General features: G+C 41.8%; 1 protein-coding gene across 3 annotated transcripts in view; it reads right to left on the reverse strand.

Moving 5' to 3' along the window:
- PKHD1 (PKHD1 ciliary IPT domain containing fibrocystin/polyductin) overlaps nucleotides 1-22,560 on the reverse strand; it is a 1,006,139-nt gene that overhangs the window by 93,101 nt on the left and 890,478 nt on the right. For all 3 annotated transcript variants that reach the window (XM_082249887.1, XM_082249888.1, XM_082249886.1), the window contains exon 61: nucleotides 11,889-12,024. In XM_082249887.1, the coding sequence (XP_082106013.1) occupies nucleotides 11,889-12,024 (136 nt within the window). The remainder of the gene's footprint in view (nucleotides 1-11,888; nucleotides 12,025-22,560) is intronic.

Consider the following 22,560-nt stretch of genomic DNA (forward strand, 5'->3'; position numbering starts at 1 on the left):
TGATTTCGATACTTCTACTCAAGTATTTTTTTTTTGTACTGCATAGTTACTCGTTACTTTAAAAAAAATTACCACTGCCAGAACAGTAGATGGCAGGTTGCATAAAGCTCAAAAAAATGTGTATAATGTCATTTGTAAATCAGCGCATACGAAAATAAAGGCTGTGTATAATAAAAGCTGCTATACCAAATCTTTCCAATAAAAAGAAAATATGAAACAAACAAATAAATGGTGCTACAGCGCTTAAAGTGCATCAAGAAACTACTAACAAACACAACTTGGCTGTGCGAATAAAGTGCCTGTGCAATCGATATAATATCATCGTTGCCCCCAGTGCCCTGCCCACACTCCACACAGTATCAAAAATAAAGTGACATGAATGTGCTAAAGCCTAAATGCAGTGAAAATAATTATTCCAACAATGTAACAGTAAATTCAATTCATATAAAATATGACAATAAATCACAATAAAATAAGTTATGAAATAAGTTAGGTCAGGTGCGTGCAACAAGTTGAAGTGTGTAAACCTATCTATAACGAAAAGTCCATAAATGAATTCCAGTGTGCAAATCTAAAGTGTCACTTCACTTGTCAGATGCTTCCACCTCCTTCAGTGCTCGAGTGACCGACCAACACACTTAATGGTGGTGGCACTGGTGGATAGCGTCTGGGTGGCACTGGCACTGACTGCACTGGTTCAAAAAGCCATATATATTTAATTATTTCAATCCTTAATCTCATAGGTCCTCTCCTCATAAGATATTAATAACTTAAGATTAGGTGATGAACTTCTTGGCGGCCCTGGCAGGATGACGGGGACACCCGCCACTTCTGGAGCCGAGCCGCTGTGATTCCCCAACATGTGACAAAGTGACAGCCAGGAGATCTAGTGGCTAGTAGTGCTCAACAATACCGCTTTTATATATAAAAATGAAATAAAATATACTGACTCACAATTTAGTAGTAGTAGGTAGCCTGTAGCAGTAGGCAGCACAACTCAATTCAATCAATCCCACAGCCTCGCTCGTGCCGCGGCCCGCGGAATCACTGTCATGATCATCAAGTTAAGACCGCACTGGAGGAGCCATGCTGCCGTCTTCACACTCGAGGTCTCCGCCTCTAAACGTGTTGTGTGTCACTCAGACTCCACCCCTTAGGGCACTTACTGAGAGGAGTTGTGACGCGGGCGGCGGGACGCGGGAGCAGGACTCGGAGCATTTTCTTCGTTATCTCATCTTCTTCTCTATGAGGTGAGTGAGGTGGACCGTGGAGAGGGCCTAATCCTTGCCATGGCAAATGTGCCATTTGAGAATCAAATCAATATAAAATAATAATATATTATATACACACGGGTCATGGGTGGCTTTTTTGAACCAAGAAGAGTGAGACTGACGGCTATGATGATTATCCGACCATCCATGGTCCATGGACCATAAGTGTTGTGTTGTGGTGGTGCCTGTGCTTCCTGCGGCCTGCCTCTGCCTGTGCGGCTGTGCCTGCACTGCAGTGGCCGTTGGCAGTGGCACTTGACTTGAGCAAAGCAAATGAGCACTACTAGTGTGAAGGACAGGTGGTGGAAGCATGTTCTGACAAGTTCTTATAATGAAAATAATATAGACAGCTTTTTGAACCAGTGCAGTGCCAGTGCTACTAAGGTGAGAGGCAGAGAGAGAGGCTATCCAGTCCACCACTTTACTTGAGCAGATCACAGAAGAAAGGTGGAAGCATCTGACAGCAAGTGACAAGCACTTCCTAGATTGCACACTGGAATTCAGTTATGGACTTTTCGTTATAAAGTTTAGTTTACACACTTAAACTTGCACCTAAATTATTCACAATCACAACTTATTTTATTGTGGTATTGTCATATATTTTATATGAATTAAATTTACATTGTGGGAATAATTTGCACTGCATTTAGCACAGACATGTCACTTTATTTTTGATACTGTGGGCGATGATTTTGAATACAAGAAGAATATATATATACATAATTGCAGGCGCTTTATTAGCATTTTTAGCACAGCCACTTTGTTAGTAGTTTTTGATGCATTTTTTACTTTAAGCGTTGTAGGTTTGATGAAGCTGGCCTGGCACATCATCATCAATTGAGCAAATCAAATCAAACCGCGATTAAGAAGACTGCGCATGCTCCTGTTCTGCCTTTTGATCAGCTGAAAAGATGGACGAACCAAAAACACCACCTTCCACCCCTGGCCCTTCAACTTCAAGTGATCTGCCTGGCTGTGAGAGTGAGGAAGCTCAGGAAGGAGACCACCCTGGCTTTAAAAGGTGGATGCTTTAAAAGGGGAAGGGAGGGACTTTATCTGTTTTTTGTTTACAAAAAGTTACAGCCTAAGGAATTGTGATTGTCCTTTAGGTTAATCATTTGAATAAATCATTTGAAATAATAAAAAACAATATGATGTTCAAACTTTTGACTTCTTTCTTTAATAACTACATAACACAGTACTTCTACTTCTACTTTCAGTACTTGAGTAGAATTTTTTTTTCAAAACTACTGGTACTTTTTACTTTTAGTACTTAAGTAGCAATTTTTTTGAAAAAAATACTTGCAATATTTAAGTAAAAAAAATGTTGAATACTTTAGTACTTCCACTTAAGTAACTTTTTCTGCGAGCACTTCCACTTCTACTCAAGTCACTTTTTGATCGAGCACTTGTACTTTTACTCAAGTAGAAATTTTGAGTACTTTATACAAGTCTGACGCTGGTTAACGCTGACTTGACACTGTGACTTTGCCTTTGACTATCAAAGTCCTTTTTAGCTCCCTGAGGTACTCCTTCCTGAGGTAGCTGACTGTACTCTTTGAGTGCACTGCTGAACACTTCAGGACCCACACTGGTGCCCCCTTTCACTTCCCTATCTTCAGGGCTTTAACCTCCCTGGCGGTATGATTGTTTCCGATTTTAGGTGCTGAAAGCGGTACAATTATTTTGCTAGTAATTCTTAAGGACGAGCAGCCCAAACCAACTATTTACATATGATTTTTTTTTTTTTTACTGTGCGTTCTTTATAACATCCCCGGTATGATAAAGTTTGAAACACAAAATCATAAATTATAATATAATAAATAACTATAAATAAGTTAAAGTGTATATATATATATATATATATATATATATATATGTATATATTTGTGTGTGTGTATATATATAGTGTGTGTGTGTATAATATATATATATATATATGTGTGTGTTTATATATATATATATATACAGTGTATGTATATATATATATATATATATATATATATATATATATACTATTTATATATATATATATATATATAAAGTATAGTAAAACTGCAGGAAAGGGCACTGGGGGGGGCAAACTAATGTCAATTTATTTTATTTTGTAATGTAATCCAATAGGAGTACAATATATAAGTGTGTTTGCTTGTTTTACTTTTCAAATTTGCCGCCGGTTCCACCCCCTGCAAGCGTCACGTCGCAGGAGACGGAAGCCGGGACTCACAGCATCGGGCGGAAGATCCGGCCGCCGTATGCTGCAGTGACACATCGCGGGGACAAGGTAAGTAACCTCTACCAGGATCCAGCAATGCTCCCTGGCGGTACCCCAAGTGTGGCTCGGGGTTACCGCTAATGGCACTGAAATTTCACCCCGAGCCACACTCGGGAATACCGCCAGGGAGGTTAAGACTTGGCACCCACTTTCACTGTCACAACTACTGGTTAGCTGGCTCCTGGATCCGCTTGACCTTCTGGAGGGGTCCCCTCTCTCCTAGGCAGACCCCTGGGCAGAACTCGAGTACTCACGGCACCGTTTCTCCTGAAGATCTCTGCCCAGCAGCTCCACTCGGTCAGCACACTCTGGATCCTTTCTGCAGCTCAGCTCAACCTCCGGTCCCTAGGTCGACTGCCTGGACCACCTTCACACTTTACAGGAGAGGAACAGCCATCACCTCCTCCTGGGACTAATGCTCCTGTCAAAAGACGCTCTGTCACATGCTCACTCAGGATTTATGTCCAATCCCAGGGTGCATTGCGGTAAACCTCGCCCACTGAGACAGTCATAAACTCTGGTGTGCTATTGGCCAGGTTTCCTCCACTGACCAACAAGATCCATCATTGGGTACAGTGGGGAGACTCCCCAGACTCAACAGACACACCTGGAAACATGTGACAGATTGCTAACAGATCAGACCCTCCTGATAAGCAGACAGGGCCACAACTATACTTTTCCTAGGTTAGGTTAAGGTTTGGAGTTAAATCAAAACAAATAATCAGCCAAGCGCTCACTCCGAAGGGGAAGACTGGCGTGCTGCTCTCCTCAGGCAGGGAACTCCAAACGGATGCATAAAAGAAAAGAAAAGGAGGCGCAAACACCTAGTGCATTACCCGTGGTACTGTTAAAATTGGTTTAATAAAAATGCTGAATGCATACTCACAAACATGAAGAATAAAAATCGTATTGCAAATTCCCGTCACCCATGTGTTGGACCATGTCCTGGAAATTGCGACCGCTAACGCGTTTCGGGAGTCAAGCTCCCTTCTCCCAGCTTATGTTATCCTTCATTGTTCACCTGATCATATGCATACTCCTTGTATAGTCTATGATGTTATTTTCTGCTCAACACCCCCCCCCCCCCCCCCGCGCTAGCCGCGGCTAGCTTACAAGTTACTTGTCATAATTTTGCCATATTACTTACCACTGCAGTCATGGCTCAGTTTTCTTTATGTATTTGTTTTTCTGTTTCTACTCACAGCTATACCGGAGGCTGCAGGGTATCTACTCTCACTGCTCGGAACCAATTTCTCAGCCCTCGGGTTATCTCATCTCACCACCTGTGGATGCCAGCTGTACACTAACCCTGTGGGCAGACCATGCAACCTTTCTGGTAACACTGTCAGTTATGGAGTTTCTCATGAGGAAAAAAGTGAAGTCTGGTATGCTTTCTTATGTTATTTGTTTTGATGCTCTGCTCCTTCTTTAGTGATAGTATCCCCTTCATACCCACTGTGATAGGCTACACTCTCTTCTCCTCTTCTCCTCCTACATTCCCATCTGTAGGTATATCTCTCTGGCGTCTTTGTATCCCCTCTTTCTACACACTATCATTTCTTCTATGAAACCCCCACCTCCTACCCCACCTTGATATGAAAGTTATTTCTTGGAATGTCAAGGGTTTAAGGTCCCCACACAAAGGCATGGCCATTTTACCACACCTGAAATGCCTTAAAACGCTTTGTTCCAGGAAACACACCTCCCTCCCTTAACCGCATGCGCAAACTTTGGGTGGGCCAAGTCTTTGGCTTGGCTTCTCCCAAAGGAAAGGCAGGTGTGCTTCTCCTTATACATAAAAATTTCCCATGTGAACTTTTATCGATCGACACGGACAACCATGGATGGTTAATTATTGCCAAATTGCGTATTAACTCAAAGGAACAGGTCCTCTCAACTGTATATACGCCCCTACCCCGACCACAAAATCCTTCTTTCAACTCCTTACTTCGAAACTAGCCCCTTTCGCACATCTCCCACTACTAGTAGGAGGAGACTTCAATGCAGTAATGGATCCCTGGGAAGACAAATCAGCTGCTAAACCTCATCCCACTCTGTCTGCGCATCCTTCACCCACCCCTCTGGCACAATTTGCTGATAGCTTATACCTTGTGGACATCTGGCGCTCGGCACACCCCTTAGGCAGGGAATATTCTTTCTACTCACCACCTCATGACACGCTCTCTAGAATTGATTATTTCTTTACTAATTCGCTGCTTCTACAATACACCCAAGACCCTATTATTGCTGACATGGCGATTTCTAACCACTCTCCAACCTCCACCTCTTTATCTTATCTGACTACCCCCACCTTGCCCATACCTTAGCGCTTCCCTGGGTACCTGGCTAACAATCCTGACCTCAAGGATGCCCTCCGGGAGGTCTGGACAAACTTTCTGGTGGATAATTCCGCTCATGTGGATAACCCAATTTTGTTGTGGGAGACGGTCAAAGCCATGCTCAGAGGCAAAATCATTGCCTTTACTGCAGCCTACAAACAGAACGCGGCATTTAATTCAGGGAGGCAAGCGAGACCCTTCGTTCGGCTCAAGCCCGCCTCTCCCATCAAAACACACCTGACAATAGGCTTAAATGGAAGGAGGCAAAATCTAGTTTATATACATCTTTCCATTTATGCCCTCCAATACCATAAATTTGGGAACAAATCTACTAAACTGCTAGTCCGACTGTGTAAACACCCTTTCTCCCTGACCCACATACACGCCCTGAAAAGTCCTACAGGAACCATATCCTCAGACCAAAGGGAAATTAACTCTATCATGGAACAGTTCTATGCTGCACTATACGGCCCCAACCCGTTCGAAGAAAGTGAAGCCCACTCCTTCCTGGCAGGGGTCCAGCTTCCCAAGCTTGACTCATCCCAGCTGGCCCGTCTCAATGCTCCGGTCACGCAGCAGGAGGACCAATCCACGATTGCCTCACTGCCCTCTGGTAAAGCCCCCGGCCCAGACGGATACACCACGGAATTCTAGTAATTGACAAATGCCCTGATTACCCCCACTCTGACGTCAGCATACCAAATGATACTAAAGGGGGATGATTACCTCCCAACAGGCTACCAGGCTTTTATCAAGCTCATTACCAAACAAAATAAGGATGCGACAGATCCGGGCTCATACCGGCCAATATCTCTACTAAATTTAGACTCTAAAATGTTATGCAAAATAATGGCCAACAGATTGGCATTGCTATGCCTTCTCTTCTGCACCCGTCCCAGGCTGGATTCACCCAAGGTCCCTCGGCCACCTCCAATATCCGCAATGTCCTGACGGTTCTTGAACATGCCAGGGCACACCCTGCGGTGGATATAGCCATTTTTTTCTCTAGATGGGGAAAAAGCTTTCGATAATGTCAGCTTCCAATGGTTTTCGTATGGCCTTACTAAAATTCAGTTTCTTGGGTCCTTTCCTTCACCACATTGAAACCATGTATTCCTCCCCCAGCGCGAGGGTGATCACCTTCCACCACATGTCCAACAATATCCCTTTACACAAAGGCACTAGACAGGGCTGTCCCTTGTCCCCCCTTCTTTTTAATCTTGCCCTGAAACCCCTGTCACGCTACCTCCTCCATAACTCCTCTTTCCATGGAGTCAGAATAGGTTGGGAAGAGGTCCGCACGGCTCTCTTTGCCGATTATATTTTATTGTTTACCTCCGACCCTGCCTTAGACATGACATTTATCAAAGACACATTTGACAAATTTCGTAAATGCTCAGGTCTCCGCATTAACTTCTCCAAAAGCGAAATTCTTCCCCTCTATCACGCCAGGAACTCCATGTTGACTTCCACTTCCCTCTTTTCAGTCACTACCTCTCATATCACTTATCTAGGTATCAAAATAGGGAAATCCCCCTCCTCCCTCTACCACCCCCCGAAAACATAATGTGTTGCTACGCGACACAAATAGCTTGGAGAGAAATCCGTAGAAAATTGGGACTATCCCCTTTTTTCTCATCCAAATTGCTTATCGCAGGCCACCCCTCCTGGCTGCGGGGCTATCTTCTCCACATGGGCCACCCATGATCTGCGCTTCCTTGTTCAACTGTTCGATTCCCCGTCAGGATCCCCCCTATCTTTTCATGCACTGCAATTACGTTTTGATTTGCCATCCTCTCATTTCCTACACGTCCACCAAGCCTCAGCCTTTGCACAGACTCTATCCAGAGACAAAACTAAAAGATTCTGATGCATCCATTATGGACTCTCTTCTGGAGCTAAAGGACCTCAAAACTGCTCACATCTACAAACCGCACCAATCTCAACCCGCCCACATCAAAGGCAAGCTAACAAAATCCCCATGGGATAAGGATTTGTCCTTTGAAGGCTCCAAGGAATATATCATAGCTGGCTACAATTCTATTTGTACCTATGTCACTAACGAATTTTGGAGGAAACAGCAACTCAGGATCATTCATCGGGCCTACGCTTCATTCTCCGCAATAATGTCTAACTCCCCCCTCCAGTGTTGACCTCTATATCAGTACATTCCCCCACTCAGGGGTGACCCCCTTACCCCCCCCCCCCCCCAGTTAGCATCTTCACGTCCGCCCAGGACCTTTCCCGACAATACTTCCCCACTGGTATAAACCCCCCCACTAAACGATACACGACTCTGATGCCTAAATTGTTATTGTTATTAGGATGTTCTATCGAATTCTGACTTGCTCCATTTTCCTTTTCCTTTGAGATATAGCCTGTCTGCTTTTCTATTGACCCCCCTTGATGGGAGAGGGGTCAACAGGTATTTACAATCTATAACTACATTTTTACGATACTACCCCTCATCTCATGCCCTTCCTACCCCCCCATCTCCCCCCCCACCCCTTTTCCCTTCTCTACCCCCGCTCCCCTTCTCCCTCCCCTCCTTCTCCTCCCCCCTCTCCCCCTACCTACCTTCTTCTTATTGTTTTACCCATTCCTCAAACTCCCCCCAAGATTTCTGGAGGGATTGCCCTCTCTCTAGTGCTCAACTTCATTTGTGTTGTATTATTAGTCTGCTCACTGGGCCTCCCAGACTTGTATAAAGTACTCAAAATTTCTACTTGAGTAAAAGTACAAGTGCTCGATCAAAAAGTGACTTGAGTAGAAGTGGAAGTGCTCGCAGAAAAAGTTACTTAAGTGGAAGTACTAAAGTATTCAACATTTTTTTTACTTAAGTATTGCAAGTATTTTTTTCAAAAAAATTGCTACTTAAGTACTAAAAGTAAAAAGTACCAGTAGTTTTGAAAAAAAAATTCTACTCAAGTACTGAAAGTAGAAGTAGAAGTACTGTGTTATGTAGTTATTAAAGAAAGAAGTCAAAAGTTTGAACATCATATTGTTTTTTATTATTTCAAATGATTTATTCAAATGATTAACCTAAAGGACAATCACAATTCCTTAGGCTGTAACTTTTTGTAAACAAAAAACAGATAAAGTCCCTCCCTTCCCCTTTTAAAGCATCCACCTTTTAAAGCCAGGGTGGTCTCCTTCCTGAGCTTCCTCACTCTCACAGCCAGGCAGATCACTTGAAGTTGAAGGGCCAGGGGTGGAAGGTGGTGTTTTTGGTTCGTCCATCTTTTCAGCTGATCAAAAGGCAGAACAGGAGCATGCGCAGTCTTCTTAATCGCGGTTTGATTTGATTTGCTCAATTGATGATGATGTGCCAGGCCAGCTTCATCAAACCTACAACGCTTAAAGTAAAAAATGCATCAAAAACTACTAACAAAGTGGCTGTGCTAAAAATGCTAATAAAGCGCCTGCAATTATGTATATATATATTCTTCTTGTATTCAAAATCATCGCCCACAGTATCAAAAATAAAGTGACATGTCTGTGCTAAATGCAGTGCAAATTATTCCCACAATGTAAATTTAATTCATATAAAATATATGACAATACCACAATAAAATAAGTTGTGATTGTGAATAATTTAGGTGCAAGTTTAAGTGTGTAAACTAAACTTTATAACGAAAAGTCCATAACTGAATTCCAGTGTGCAATCTAGGAAGTGCTTGTCACTTGCTGTCAGATGCTTCCACCTTTCTTCTGTGATCTGCTCAAGTAAAGTGGTGGACTGGATAGCCTCTCTCTCTGCCTCTCACCTTAGTAGCACTGGCACTGCACTGGTTCAAAAAGCTGTCTATATTATTTTCATTATAAGAACTTGTCAGAACATGCTTCCACCACCTGTCCTTCACACTAGTAGTGCTCATTTGCTTTGCTCAAGTCAAGTGCCACTGCCAACGGCCACTGCAGTGCAGGCACAGCCGCACAGGCAGAGGCAGGCCGCAGGAAGCACAGGCACCACCACAACACAACACTTATGGTCCATGGACCATGGATGGTCGGATAATCATCATAGCCGTCAGTCTCACTCTTCTTGGTTCAAAAAAGCCACCCATGACCCGTGTGTATATAATATATTATTATTTTATATTGATTTGATTCTCAAATGGCACATTTGCCATGGCAAGGATTAGGCCCTCTCCACGGTCCACCTCACTCACCTCATAGAGAAGAAGATGAGATAACGAAGAAAATGCTCCGAGTCCTGCTCCCGCGTCCCGCCGCCCGCGTCACAACTCCTCTCAGTAAGTGCCCTAAGGGGTGGAGTCTGAGTGACACACAACACGTTTAGAGGCGGAGACCTCGAGTGTGAAGACGGCAGCATGGCTCCTCCAGTGCGGTCTTAACTTGATGATCATGACAGTGATTCCGTGGGCCGCGGCGCGAGCGAGGCTGTGGGATTGATTGAATTGAGTTGTGCTGCCTACTGCTACAGGCTACCTACTACTACTAAATTGTGAGTCAGTATATTTTATTTCATTTTTATATATAAAAGCGGTATTGTTGAGCACTACTAGCCACTAGATCTCCTGGCTGTCACTTTGTCACATGTTGGGGAATCACAGCGGCTCGGCTCCAGAAGTGGCGGGTGTCCCCGTCATCCTGCCAGGGCCGCCAAGAAGTTCATCACCTAATCTTAAGTTATTAATATCTTATGAGGAGAGGACCTATGAGATTAAGGATTGAAATAATTAAATATATATGGCTTTTTGAACCAGTGCAGTCAGTGCCAGTGCCACCCAGACGCTATCCACCAGTGCCACCACCATTAAGTGTGTTGGTCGGTCACTCGAGCACTGAAGGAGGTGGAAGCATCTGACAAGTGAAGTGACACTTTAGATTTGCACACTGGAATTCATTTATGGACTTTTCGTTATAGATAGGTTTACACACTTCAACTTGTTGCACGCACCTGACCTAACTTATTTCATAACTTATTTTATTGTGATTTATTGTCATATTTTATATGAATTGAATTTACTGTTACATTGTTGGAATAATTATTTTCACTGCATTTAGGCTTTAGCACATTCATGTCACTTTATTTTTGATACTGTGTGGAGTGTGGGCAGGGCACTGGGGGCAACGATGATATTATATCGATTGCACAGGCACTTTATTCGCACAGCCAAGTTGTGTTTGTTAGTAGTTTCTTGATGCACTTTAAGCGCTGTAGCACCATTTAGTTGTTTGTTTCATATTTTCTTTTTATTGGAAAGATTTGGTATAGCAGCTTTTATTATACACAGCCTTTATTTTCGTATGCGCTGATTTACAAATGACATTATACACATTTTTTTGAGCTTTATGCAACCTGCCATCTACTGTTCTGGCAGTGGTAATTTTTTTTAAAGTAACGAGTAACTATGCAGTACAAAAAAAAAATACTTGAGTAGAAGTATCGAAATCATCGAAAAAATGTAGTGAAGTAAAAGTAGAAGTAGGAGAAAAAAATTCTACTCTAGGAAAGTACAGATACCGCATTTCGGTACTTAAGTACAGTACTTAAGTAGTTCTACTTCGTTACTATACATCTCTGGGGCCTCCCCAGACCAGTTGTCATCTATGTTAAAGTTATATACTATATTTTATTTTGTTACTGTACCTGTTAAACTCAAATAAAATATTGTTGAAAAAAAAAAGCAGTAAGCAGGGTTTTTTGGCATTTTTTAGAGTTTATCAGTGTTTATCAATGTTAGAGCGTTTTTACAGCTGACAAAACGCCACCCAGAACCCACTAGTTTTCGTTTTTTTGATAGCCAGAAAATGCCCCTGCCAAAAACTGCTGATAACAGCCTATGTGTGCATGGACACATAGGAGAACATGCTGGGGATTTGTAAAAATGTCGAGTGTGCATGAGGCCTAAATGTGAAATCCTATTTTGTGGATTCTCTTAAATCAGCTGAAAACTGAAAAGCTAAATTTGAAGCTGTGGTATTAGCTGTGCTACTAAAGATGGGGTCTTTTATAATAAAAAAGGAGAGGAGTACCTTGATATCCAGGAAAGTAATTTTAGGCTGTATAAGAAGTGGCTGTCCAGCTTGACCCCCTGCTGGCTGTACATCAATGAAGAGTCTATGAGGTCTCACGTACACAGCGCTACGACTTTCTGCTGCATCACTACTCCTGAAAGAAATAAGACATAATTCTCCATTAGACACATGGAGAAATGAGGATGAGAAATGAAAAGCCTGGGATGGCTACCTTTCCTTTGTAAGGAGGGAAGAAGTGCACACTGTAGTTAAATCTCTTTTTTATTTATAGTTTTTATTTTTGCTGTGCAAAACATTATTTTTGAAGTTTAAGTCTTTTACTTTGACATGTTCATGTCTTTTTTCACAGGCTTGAGCTGAACTGCATGTATCCATCTTGGCAGAAAAATAGTTAAAGGGGGCTCTTGACAATTGTTCCAGTAGTGAGTACACATGATGTAACCAATATGTCCACAGTGTAATGGTGGCCACATGCACTCTGTACAATTCTATCAAAGTGTAGCACCCTTTAGTGTAGAGTGCTAGGTATGTATATTTTTTTGTAGTATAGGTAAAATTAGGCTTGGCTGGCAGCCAAGTCAGTGTTTTGAATTTGGGTCAGGGTGAGTGAATTCAGGAAGGCTGGATGACTCATTAGACAGCACCTCTGGTACCTCCCCCGCCTTGCTGGAACTTTTGAGAAACTTCCATAAGAATGGGAGGGAGGTTAGGAGGTGCTGCCTGGAGTATTGACGAGGGCCCCAACCAATCCCTGGCCAAATGGGCTGGCAGGGGGAGATCACCTCTTAAATACTCTGAGTCAGCCCAGCAGGGGCAATGTGAGTTTGGGTGGAAGCTGGAGATGGAGTGTTGAGGAGGCTGTTGGAGGCCCTTGAGAGTAGCGTTCTAATCTGGGGGGGGGGGGGGGGCGGGTGACCTCGGGCTCAGGTGCTGGAGAGATCCTCTCAAAACACACGTAGGTGTCCTGTCCAGAGGCACAGGAGCTGGTGTGAGGACAGCAGGAGCCAGCAAACACGTCCAGGAGATCTCCAGGCAGAAGACAGCCAGGTGGCTGGTGAGTGAGAAAGTCTAAGAGGACTGAGAGACAGCCTAAGAGGACTGAGGAATGGCAGTCTGGGATGGCTGTACAGTCAGTCTGGTAGGACTGTGAAAGATTAGCCAGGAGGGCTAGTGAAAGGGGCAGCTGCAGCCAGGTGGGCTGGCAGTGCCTGAAAAAGTGGTGCTGGTATCAGTAGCCACAGAAGGACAGCTGGGCACAGGGAATTTTCTACACACCAAAAGGACCTATGGTCCCTACTTGTAATGGGCTTTTGCTGAATCTGACAGAATGCCCTGTCAGATGCCACCTAAACAGTGTTCCAGCCAGGCTTGTGATGTGCTGGAGAAAGATGAGTGTACGTAGTGAGTGAATATAGTTGAAGTGTCCCTGAACAGACTTTGTTCCAGTCAAGTGGGCATTCCATAATACCCCTATCTCCATCCAAGTTTTTAACCCCTAAATAAAAAACAAAACAAAGCTGCATGGAGTGTTTTTCTGACTTGTGTGTCTGTGGAAAATTTGGTGTGCCTGGCTGTACAAGGTTGGAGATGCCTATTCACCAGTGGCTCCTACAGGGGATGCACTACAAACATGATTGAATACGCAAACAATCAAATCACCATAACTCTCCTTCTCAGATAATTATGAATATGCAAGTCAATTAAACTTGCCAGAAAAATAGAAATAGCCCCAAACACAAAAGTCCAAATTTGCAAAATAAAGATCCACCATGAGAATGAAAATTAAATTCACCGTGAAGTGAAATGAGAACTTCATAGCCAACACCACTGTAGTGCTCCAGCCACTATTAGTACATACAGAGGTTCAGACCTCAAATATATGGAGGTCTTACAGCGCTTCAGGAACAAATCTCAAAAAGGATAGAAAGGCACAGCACTCAACCCTTGGCTGTGAAAATGGCATTGCACACAATGCTTCCAAGCACTGCCTGGATCCCCACTGGATGGGTGGCTCTCCCACATACGCCAGGACAGTGTCACTCTTACATAGAGAAGAGCAAGGAGAATCCAGATAGTGGAGTACAATCAAACTTGGTTTGTTTGAAAAAGTTATACCATGTACTCACAAACCTAAAACAAGATACAAGTGTATTTCAAACACCCGCCCTACGCATTTCATCCTCTTACAAGGGGCTACAATGTACCTTAGGTTGGAGTTTAGTAGTGATACCATCATGCCCACCCAGAGGGGGTGTTATAGATACGCTTGCACCTTGTTTTGGTTTTTGGTTTGTGAGTACATGGTATTTAATTTTCATTCTCACAGTGGATCTTTATTTTGCAAATTTGTATTTATGTGTTTGGAATTATTTATATGTTTCTGGCTGTTTAATTGATTTGCATATTAATAATTATCTGAGTTTAAAGTAATAGCGCAACACAATCTTTGTTTAGTTTTTTAGTAGTTTTTTTGTGTTTAAATATCAGTGAGTGGAGCTGTTGGTTTTAAATTAATCTTCTTTTGATTTCTGAGAACTTTTAAAATTTGTGTATAACTCCCCTTCAAAATGATGTAGACTCAACTTTGATCAAATTCGTTCAAACCTGATCAAGAAGGGTGGAAAATAATCTATCAACTTGCATTGAATGGCAGCGTATTATTTTTAATAAATAGTGCAATTGATCAGATTGTGAGACTACATAGTGAAAACAAAGGAGTCATCCATCATTTAGGCCTCTTTCACACGGGTGTTCCATTTTTTTGTCCGTTCAGTCGCTTTTTTTTTTTTTTTTACGGACACGGATGACACTTGTATCATCCGCTCCGTATGTCCGCATATCATCCCATCCGTTTGCAGATGATATACGGACATAATGTATGTCTATGGGATTGCGGATGTCAGCGGATGACACCACTGACATCCGATTTTGCTTCCTTTCCTTTTTTTTTAAACGGAAGAAAAAAAGGGGTCTGTTCCGTTCCAAAAAACGGAACAGAACTGAAAGGACGCAAATCGGATGTCAGCGGATGGTCATCCGCTAAATCCGCAATCCCATTGACATGCATTATGTCCGTATATCATCCGCAAAGGGATGGGGTGATATACGGACATACGGAACACGCCCGTGTGAAAGAGGCCTTACATAAGTTATAATTATATCTAGCAATTAAAATCTGCTTACATGCGTGTGGCATACCGATCAAATGGGTTGTCAACAATAGATCAATTATACCTATCCAAAGAGAATGATGGGGAAAGAAATTGATCATTTATCGAAGCTTACATGGCCATCATAAAATGTAAAAAAGTGAGTTTTTAACCATACCTGCCAAAATTAAGGCAGCAGTGTCACAATTAGTGGTCAGTAAGGTACTCTTGCTAAACAGGTGTTGGCTGTAGGGTGGAGCTTAACTTCTGGGGCAGGGCTCAACCCGAAAGTGAGGGAAATCAAGCCCATAGTAACAGAATAACACCAGGATATAGGGGGCGCACAGAAGAGGTTTTTCTGGTCTGAATTCAGCAGACACCTTGTAGCGAGGACCTTTACTTTTTTTAAATGTAACATTATCCCTGCCCACCTAAAGCAAAACCTACTGATCAGGGATACATTTATTGCCTGGAGAGAAATGCAAAAGAAACTGGGCCTATCCCCCTTGTTATCAAAACCATACAATAGCTGACAGGTTCAAATTAAGTTTAAAGCTTAAACTCTAGGCACAAAAAGATTTATTCTAATATACAGGTGCATCTCGAAAAATTACAATATCATCAAAAAATTAATTTATTTAATTATTTAGTTCAAAAAGTAAAACTCATATATTATGTAGATATGTTACACAAAGAGTATACTTAAGGATATATATCAAGCATTTCTTTCTTTTAAATTTGATGATTATGGCTTACAGCTAGTGAAAACCCAAAATTCAGTATCTCAGAAAATCGGAATATTGTGAAAAAGTTCAATATTGTAGACTCAAAATGTCACACTCTAATCAGCTAATTGTGGATAATTAAGATCGACAGGTGGCTCAGCAGTTTCCATTGAGAAGGGAATAGAGCGGGATTTAGATCCTCAATTTTATTATCTGCTGTTTTGCCTTTTAGGCCTATCCAGGTCTATTGGTCTGGTAAGGGCATATCAGATTTTTTTTTCCCAGTGGTGGATTTACTCTACACTTCTCCTCACTATCAAGTTTGCTGTTGTGATGTCATTTTTTCACTTGGACACTTAATTTCTTATGGACTATTTATATTGGTCTCCAGTAGTAGCGCTACACCCCCACCCACACAATTAACTCAAAACACCTGTAAATGTTTTCTGAACCTTTAATTGGTCTCTTAGTCTGGTTCAGTAGGCTACACAAGCATGGGGAACACTACTGACTTGACAGTTGTCCAGAAGACAGTCATTGACACCCTCCACAAGTAGGGTAAGTCACAAAAGGTCATTGCTAAATAAGTTGGCTGTTCACAGAGTGCTGTATCCAAGCATATTAATGGAAAGTTGAGTGGAAAGAAAAAGTGTGGTAGAAAAATGTGCACAAGCAACAGGGATAACTGCAGCCTTGAGAGAATTGTGAAGCAAAGGACATTAAGGAATTTGGGGGAGATTCATAAGGAGTGGACTAAAGGTGGTCTCAGTGCTTCAAGAGTGAAAAAGGACTGGACAGTTGCTCCAAAGTCCTCTTTTTGGATAAAATTAAATTTTGCATTTCATTTGGAAATCAAGGTCCCAGAGTCTGGAGGAAGAATGGAGAGCAACAGAATCCACGTTGCATGAGGTACAGTGTCTAGTTTCCACAGTCAGTGATGATTTGGGGAGCCATGTCATCTGCTGGTGTTGGTCCACTGTGCTTTATCAAGTCCAAAGTCAGCGCAGTAATTTTCAGAACACCTGCTCACACTGCCAAAAGTACCAATACCTGGTTTAATGATCATGGCATCACTGTGCTTGATTGGCCAGCAAACTCGCCTGACCTAAATCCTAGAGAATCTGTAGGGTATTGTCAAGAGGAAGATGAGAGACATCAGACCCAACAATGCAGAAGAACTTAGGGCTGATATCAAAGCAACCTGGGCTTCCACAACACCTCAGTGGGTGCCACAGGTTGAGCGCTTCCATGCCACGCCGCATTGATGCAGTAATTCATGCAAAAGGAGCCCCGACCAAGTATTGAGTACATACTATACTGAACTATATTTCTGTAATAAAAATCCTTTTTTTATTGGTCTTATGTAATATTCTAGTTTTCTGAAATACAGAATTTGGGGTTTTTACTAGCTGTAAGCCCTAATCATCAAAATTAAAGGAAAGAAATGCTTGAAATATTTCATTCTGTGTGTAATAAAGCTATGTAATATATGAGATTCACTTTTTGCATTAAATTACTGAAATAAACTAACTTTTTGATGATATTATAATTTTTTTGAGATGTGCCTATATTTCCTAATAGCCACAAAAGATCTACAGTAAATCCACTTTATATGTACCAAAAGCCTTTGCCAACCCAAATGTTACCTTGCAAATTTGGCAGTGGCATCATCACTGTGCTGTACATAGTCTGTGCAGAGAGCAGAACTGTGGGAGGGGTCCACCAGGCACCACCCACTATAGAAAACGACAAGAGGGGGCGAAGACAAGACCTTGCACAATTTAAGAGAGCAGCAGTGAGCGGTCTTTATTACAGGAAGCTCCTATACAGAGGGAAAGTCTTACACTGGATTACTTCACAGATCAGAAGAAACACACAAAGCACACCAAGATTCAAGAAGGCATAAACATGACTCTGGTATTTAGACATCATTTGCTTATCCTGGAGTACTAAGCATTTAAAGTGGTTCTAATGCCTTAAAGTGGTTAAGGGGTGACGTTTGTTTTCTTCATATTGACATGATAGCATCAAGCAGTTGCTATAGATTTGTCGGCTGCACATCCATGATGCGAATCTCCCATTCCACCACATTCCAAGGGTGCTCTATTGGATTGAGATCTGGTGACTGTCGAGGCCATTGGAGTACAGTGACCTCATTGTAATGTTCAAGAAACCAGTGGTGAGATGATTTGAGCTTTGTGACATGGTGCATTATCCTGCTGGAAGGAGCCATCAGAAGATGGGTACACTGTAGTCATAAATGGATGGACGTAGTCAGAAACAATACTCAGGTAGGCCGTGGCATTTAAATGATGTTCAGTGGGCACTAAGGAGCCCAAAGTGTGGCAAGAAAATATCCCCCACACCATTCCACCACCAGCCCAAACTGTTGATATAAGGCAGGATGGAAACCATGCTTTCATGTTGTTTACGCCAAATTCTGACCCTACTATCTGAATGTTGCAGCTGCAATTGAAACTCATCAGACCAGGAAATATTTTTTCCAATCTTCTATTGTCCAATTTTGGTGAGAATTGTAGCCTTAGTTTCCTTTTCTTTGCTAACAGGATTGGCACCTGGTGTGGTCTTCTGCTGCCATAGCCCATCTGCTTCGGGGTTCGAAGTGGTGTGCTTTAGAGATGGTATTCTGCATACCTTGGTTGTAATGAGTGGGTATTTGGGTTACTGTTGCCTTTCTATCATCTCTGCCCATTCTCCTCTGACCTCTGACATTAACAAGGCATTTTCCTCCACATGACTGCTGCTCACTGGGTATATTATCTTTTTCGGAGCATTCTCTGTAAACCCTAGAGATGGTTGTGTGTGAAAATCGCAGTAGATCGGCAATTTATGAAATCCTCAGACCAGTCAGTTTGGCACCAACAACCATGCCACATTCAAAGTCACTTAAATCCTCTTTCTTCCCCATTCTGATGCTCAGGTTTGAACCTCAGCAAGTCATCTTCACCATGTCTAAATGCATAAATGCATTGAGTTGCTGTCATGTGATTGGCTCATTAGCAATTTGTGTTACCATGCAATTGAACAGGTGTACCTAATAAAGTGGCCGGTGAATGCATATTGGCAGTATCAGCATTCAGTCCAAGATAGAAGCCTTGATATATATATATACAGTATATATTTATATATATGTATACTGTATATAATATGATTCAGATCTTTCAAGAACACACTGTCGAATCTGTGGACTGCCAATCAGGCAACCATTACCATATCTGTACTTTATTAATACAGAGATTTTTGTTTCTGAGTAAGATGCAGAAGACAACTTTGTTGGCATAGCACGTAATCCTCTCTAGGTCTTCAATCTGCAATATGACCGACTTTTCCGCGCCCCCTGCACCGCTCCTTAATGACATCACTACCCAGGTGGTGCCAGGAATGTGCCATTCCCAGCCAGACGTACCTACAGAGCAGCCAGCAAAGAGCAGCTATTAGGCTGCAGCTCTTCAACTCCCCGCCGTTTCATGTCCCATTCCTGAACATTACATGCTCTATTTCTGTAGTGCTAACCCCCCCTCCTTAACAGCTGCATTGTGGGGAATCGTCTTCTTCTTCTTCCTCTGCACAACTATCCAGGTTAATGCTCCATTGTATAAACAACCTGCAGTATTACAAGAAGTAGAAGTCAATGTCTTCCCACAAGTCTTCAGTCCTCGCTGATATAATTAGGAGACGGGACGCGCTGTTTAGCAAGCAGGAGGGTCAACGCACAATATATAAGTCTGGATGACAATAAGAGACACTTAGCAATGGCTTTTAATTAACCAAGGTGTACTTCCTAAAATAAAACTAAATGCAACACTTTTTTTTTTCACTTTGGATAGAGTAATGGTTATACTGTAACCCATCGGTCTTTTTTTTTTTTGCCCTTTGTGTCCCATTGCAGAGATTTCCCATTGCTCCCTGTGCCAAACAGGAAGTGGGAGGCAATCCCTCCATAGTGGTTGTCATTAGAACTAGATTCTTAGAATGTAAAGCTCCTTAAGGGCAGGGACCGATGTGACTGTACAAGGTATACATATGTAAAGCACTGTGTGAAATTTATGGCACTATATAAGTACCTGTAATAATAATGTCCACATTGGAAATTTTCCCATCTATTTCTGTTCTGGTAACCCAAAATTTGAGATTTTCTTTCACCTTTTGCGATAATGGTAAACAGGACAAATAGGGTGCATCTCCCTAATGGGGTCACAGACAGCAATAAAAACTTAACAGGGGTTCTAATCCTTCTCCTCTCTATCCTAAACTAAAAAAAAAAATATTTGCCTTTAGTCATACTTTAAGTTTAACTTTTCTTTTTTCATTTTGTTGGATGGAGTGGAGAAGGATTAGATTATCTGTCAGCTTTTTTTGCTGTCGGTGCCCCAGTTCATCCTCTCAATTTGTCCTGTTTATCATTATCATTGAAAGTAAAAGAAAACCTCATAATTTGGCTTGTCCTCAGAAAAGTGATAGAGGGGAAATCTATCAATAGGGACACTAGTTCTGGTGACCTGGGGGTCCCCAAAGAATTCTCTTAGTTTGCAGGGATTTTCTCTCACTTCCTGTTTGGCTTTGGGACAGAAAGTGAAGGGAAATCTCCACAATGGGACACAGATGATGAAAAAAATCTGACAGGGGTTATAAACCTCCCTTCCTCTATCCAAGATAGAAAAAAAAAGTTTTGTCAAGTAACCTAACAAAATGTGTGTTTTGAAACCAATATATTTGTAAGATAATGCAGATATGGGGGGCGTGGCCTGAAGCTGAATGGTGTGAGACGTGCTTTGTTGGAGCCCTGCTAGCAACTTCCCTAATCTAACATCCTGACTGTTATCCTGAACCAGAACTGGACCGAGAACTACCCTTAAAGCCGATGCTCCCTGTGGTGCTATGTCTCCCCTTCACAAAGCCGCTGAAGCAGCTGCAAAGCTGGACAAATACCGTCACAACAATAAGGACTCCCTGCCTAAAGATGGCGGCGCCTCCTCGGCTGACCCCTAACCTCCCGTTGCAGATATTGCGAGAGTGTTACACTCACCACCAAAATCGAGGAAGAGAAGGTAGATGTCTAGTAAAAGAAAAGGTGACCTGCGCTATGGGATATCTAAAGTGTAAAAAATGATTAAGTACAGGTGTAAGCGGCCACAAACCAACCCCTGGAGGACCAAGGGCACGATATGTATGAGGAGAGAAAAGTTTGTATGAGGCGCTACCTGTTTGAGCAGTTTCTGTGAAAAAAGGGGAATGATGACCCCTACACAAGTGTGTGTGCACTAAAATAAATATTAAAATGATAAATAAAGTGCTAAAAATAATTGGTGCAGGAGGTGAATTGGGATGCACCTCCCAAAGACAACGTGCACAGGGCCAAATAAATAATATACGTGCCTGCTCAAATGATTAGAAACATTATAAAGAAAGTACATAAAATCTCATAATAAATTATTAAACAAGCAAAAAGATGGGGGAGCACACCCTGAACATGTATTTCTAAAGCTGGTGCAGCTATGAACCAAGCGACATGCATATTAAAAAAGAATAGCGCACACATGCAAAAGAAATGACTATCAAATATGAAGACAATCCATAAATAAAAATGGGGATTTAGTCCCACCATATGGCCCTATCGTGCTCAAGCCCACCACTGCGTCAAAGTACCCCATTATCAGTGGGTCCTACACTATCCATAAAAAGGGGTGAATCCAGCCTCTCTAACCCTTGGAGACAACACTCTTTGCTGGGAGAGATGTGCTAATGCACTACAAAAAAAAAAGGGTGGAATTATCCATTCTAATCCCCCCCCTTTTTTTTTTTTGGTTGCATCTTACATGGTTTTGTACTTGCAACTCAGGGAAATTATATATTAATTATAACTACATGCTTAAATATAAATGCCCTTCCCCATAAGATCACAGTTTTCTCCTCTCCTAATCCTATAGGTTCCATCCGAATCACACACTATGCATCCGTCCCAATATAATGCAATATAATTTGCAATAAGAGTCATTTTATTAATTTATACATCATTTTTAATTTTTTTACCCCTTGTTTGGCAAACATATTAATTGGAACCACACTATATATTTTATACATTTTATTCCTTTATTATACGTTTGCCAAGAATGTTTGGTTTTTAACATTCACACATAATCTCCTCTATTTTCTATTTTTATTTTTTATTTTTGTCTTAATAAAGTATTACTGTTTGTATTGTGTATGCCGTTCGGACTGATCACATATGATGTAAATAGCCAATTCAGAACACTTGTGTCCCATGCAAGCCCAACCCATAATTTGGGTGGAGGAATATGTCTGCCGAGTGGCTTGCGAGAGCACTAAGATGGCCGCTATTTGTATACCACATGAAATTGACTCTCACAGTGACACTGACAGCAGCGTGCAGCAGCACAGATGATGATGACACCTCACCAACATGATTCGATAGAAAAGGAAAGGTAATTATTAATAACATTAAATTACAATATGGTTTGTGTAGCAATTGTATTCGCTATATTACTTTTTTATTTGCAATATTTTTTTCCATAAATGTAGAGTTGCCCTTTATTTTAAGTTGTGAATCAGAAAGAAAGGAGCGAGCTCCCTGGACTTTCCTCAATCCATATTCAAGGAAACAATGTCATGGGGGAAAATGGATGTCATTTATGATGTAATGAATTACAACATTCTGTAAATGAGGCCAGACAATGAGATCATAAAAGAACATTTTGAATCTAATGAATGTGGAGTACTCGTAATGATTCACTACTGTAACTTTTTCCTGCAGAA

This window comes from Pelophylax lessonae, assembly GCF_965119305.1.
Source record: "Pelophylax lessonae genome assembly, chromosome: 3".
In the NCBI taxonomy this organism is placed as follows: domain Eukaryota; kingdom Metazoa; phylum Chordata; class Amphibia; order Anura; family Ranidae; genus Pelophylax; species Pelophylax lessonae.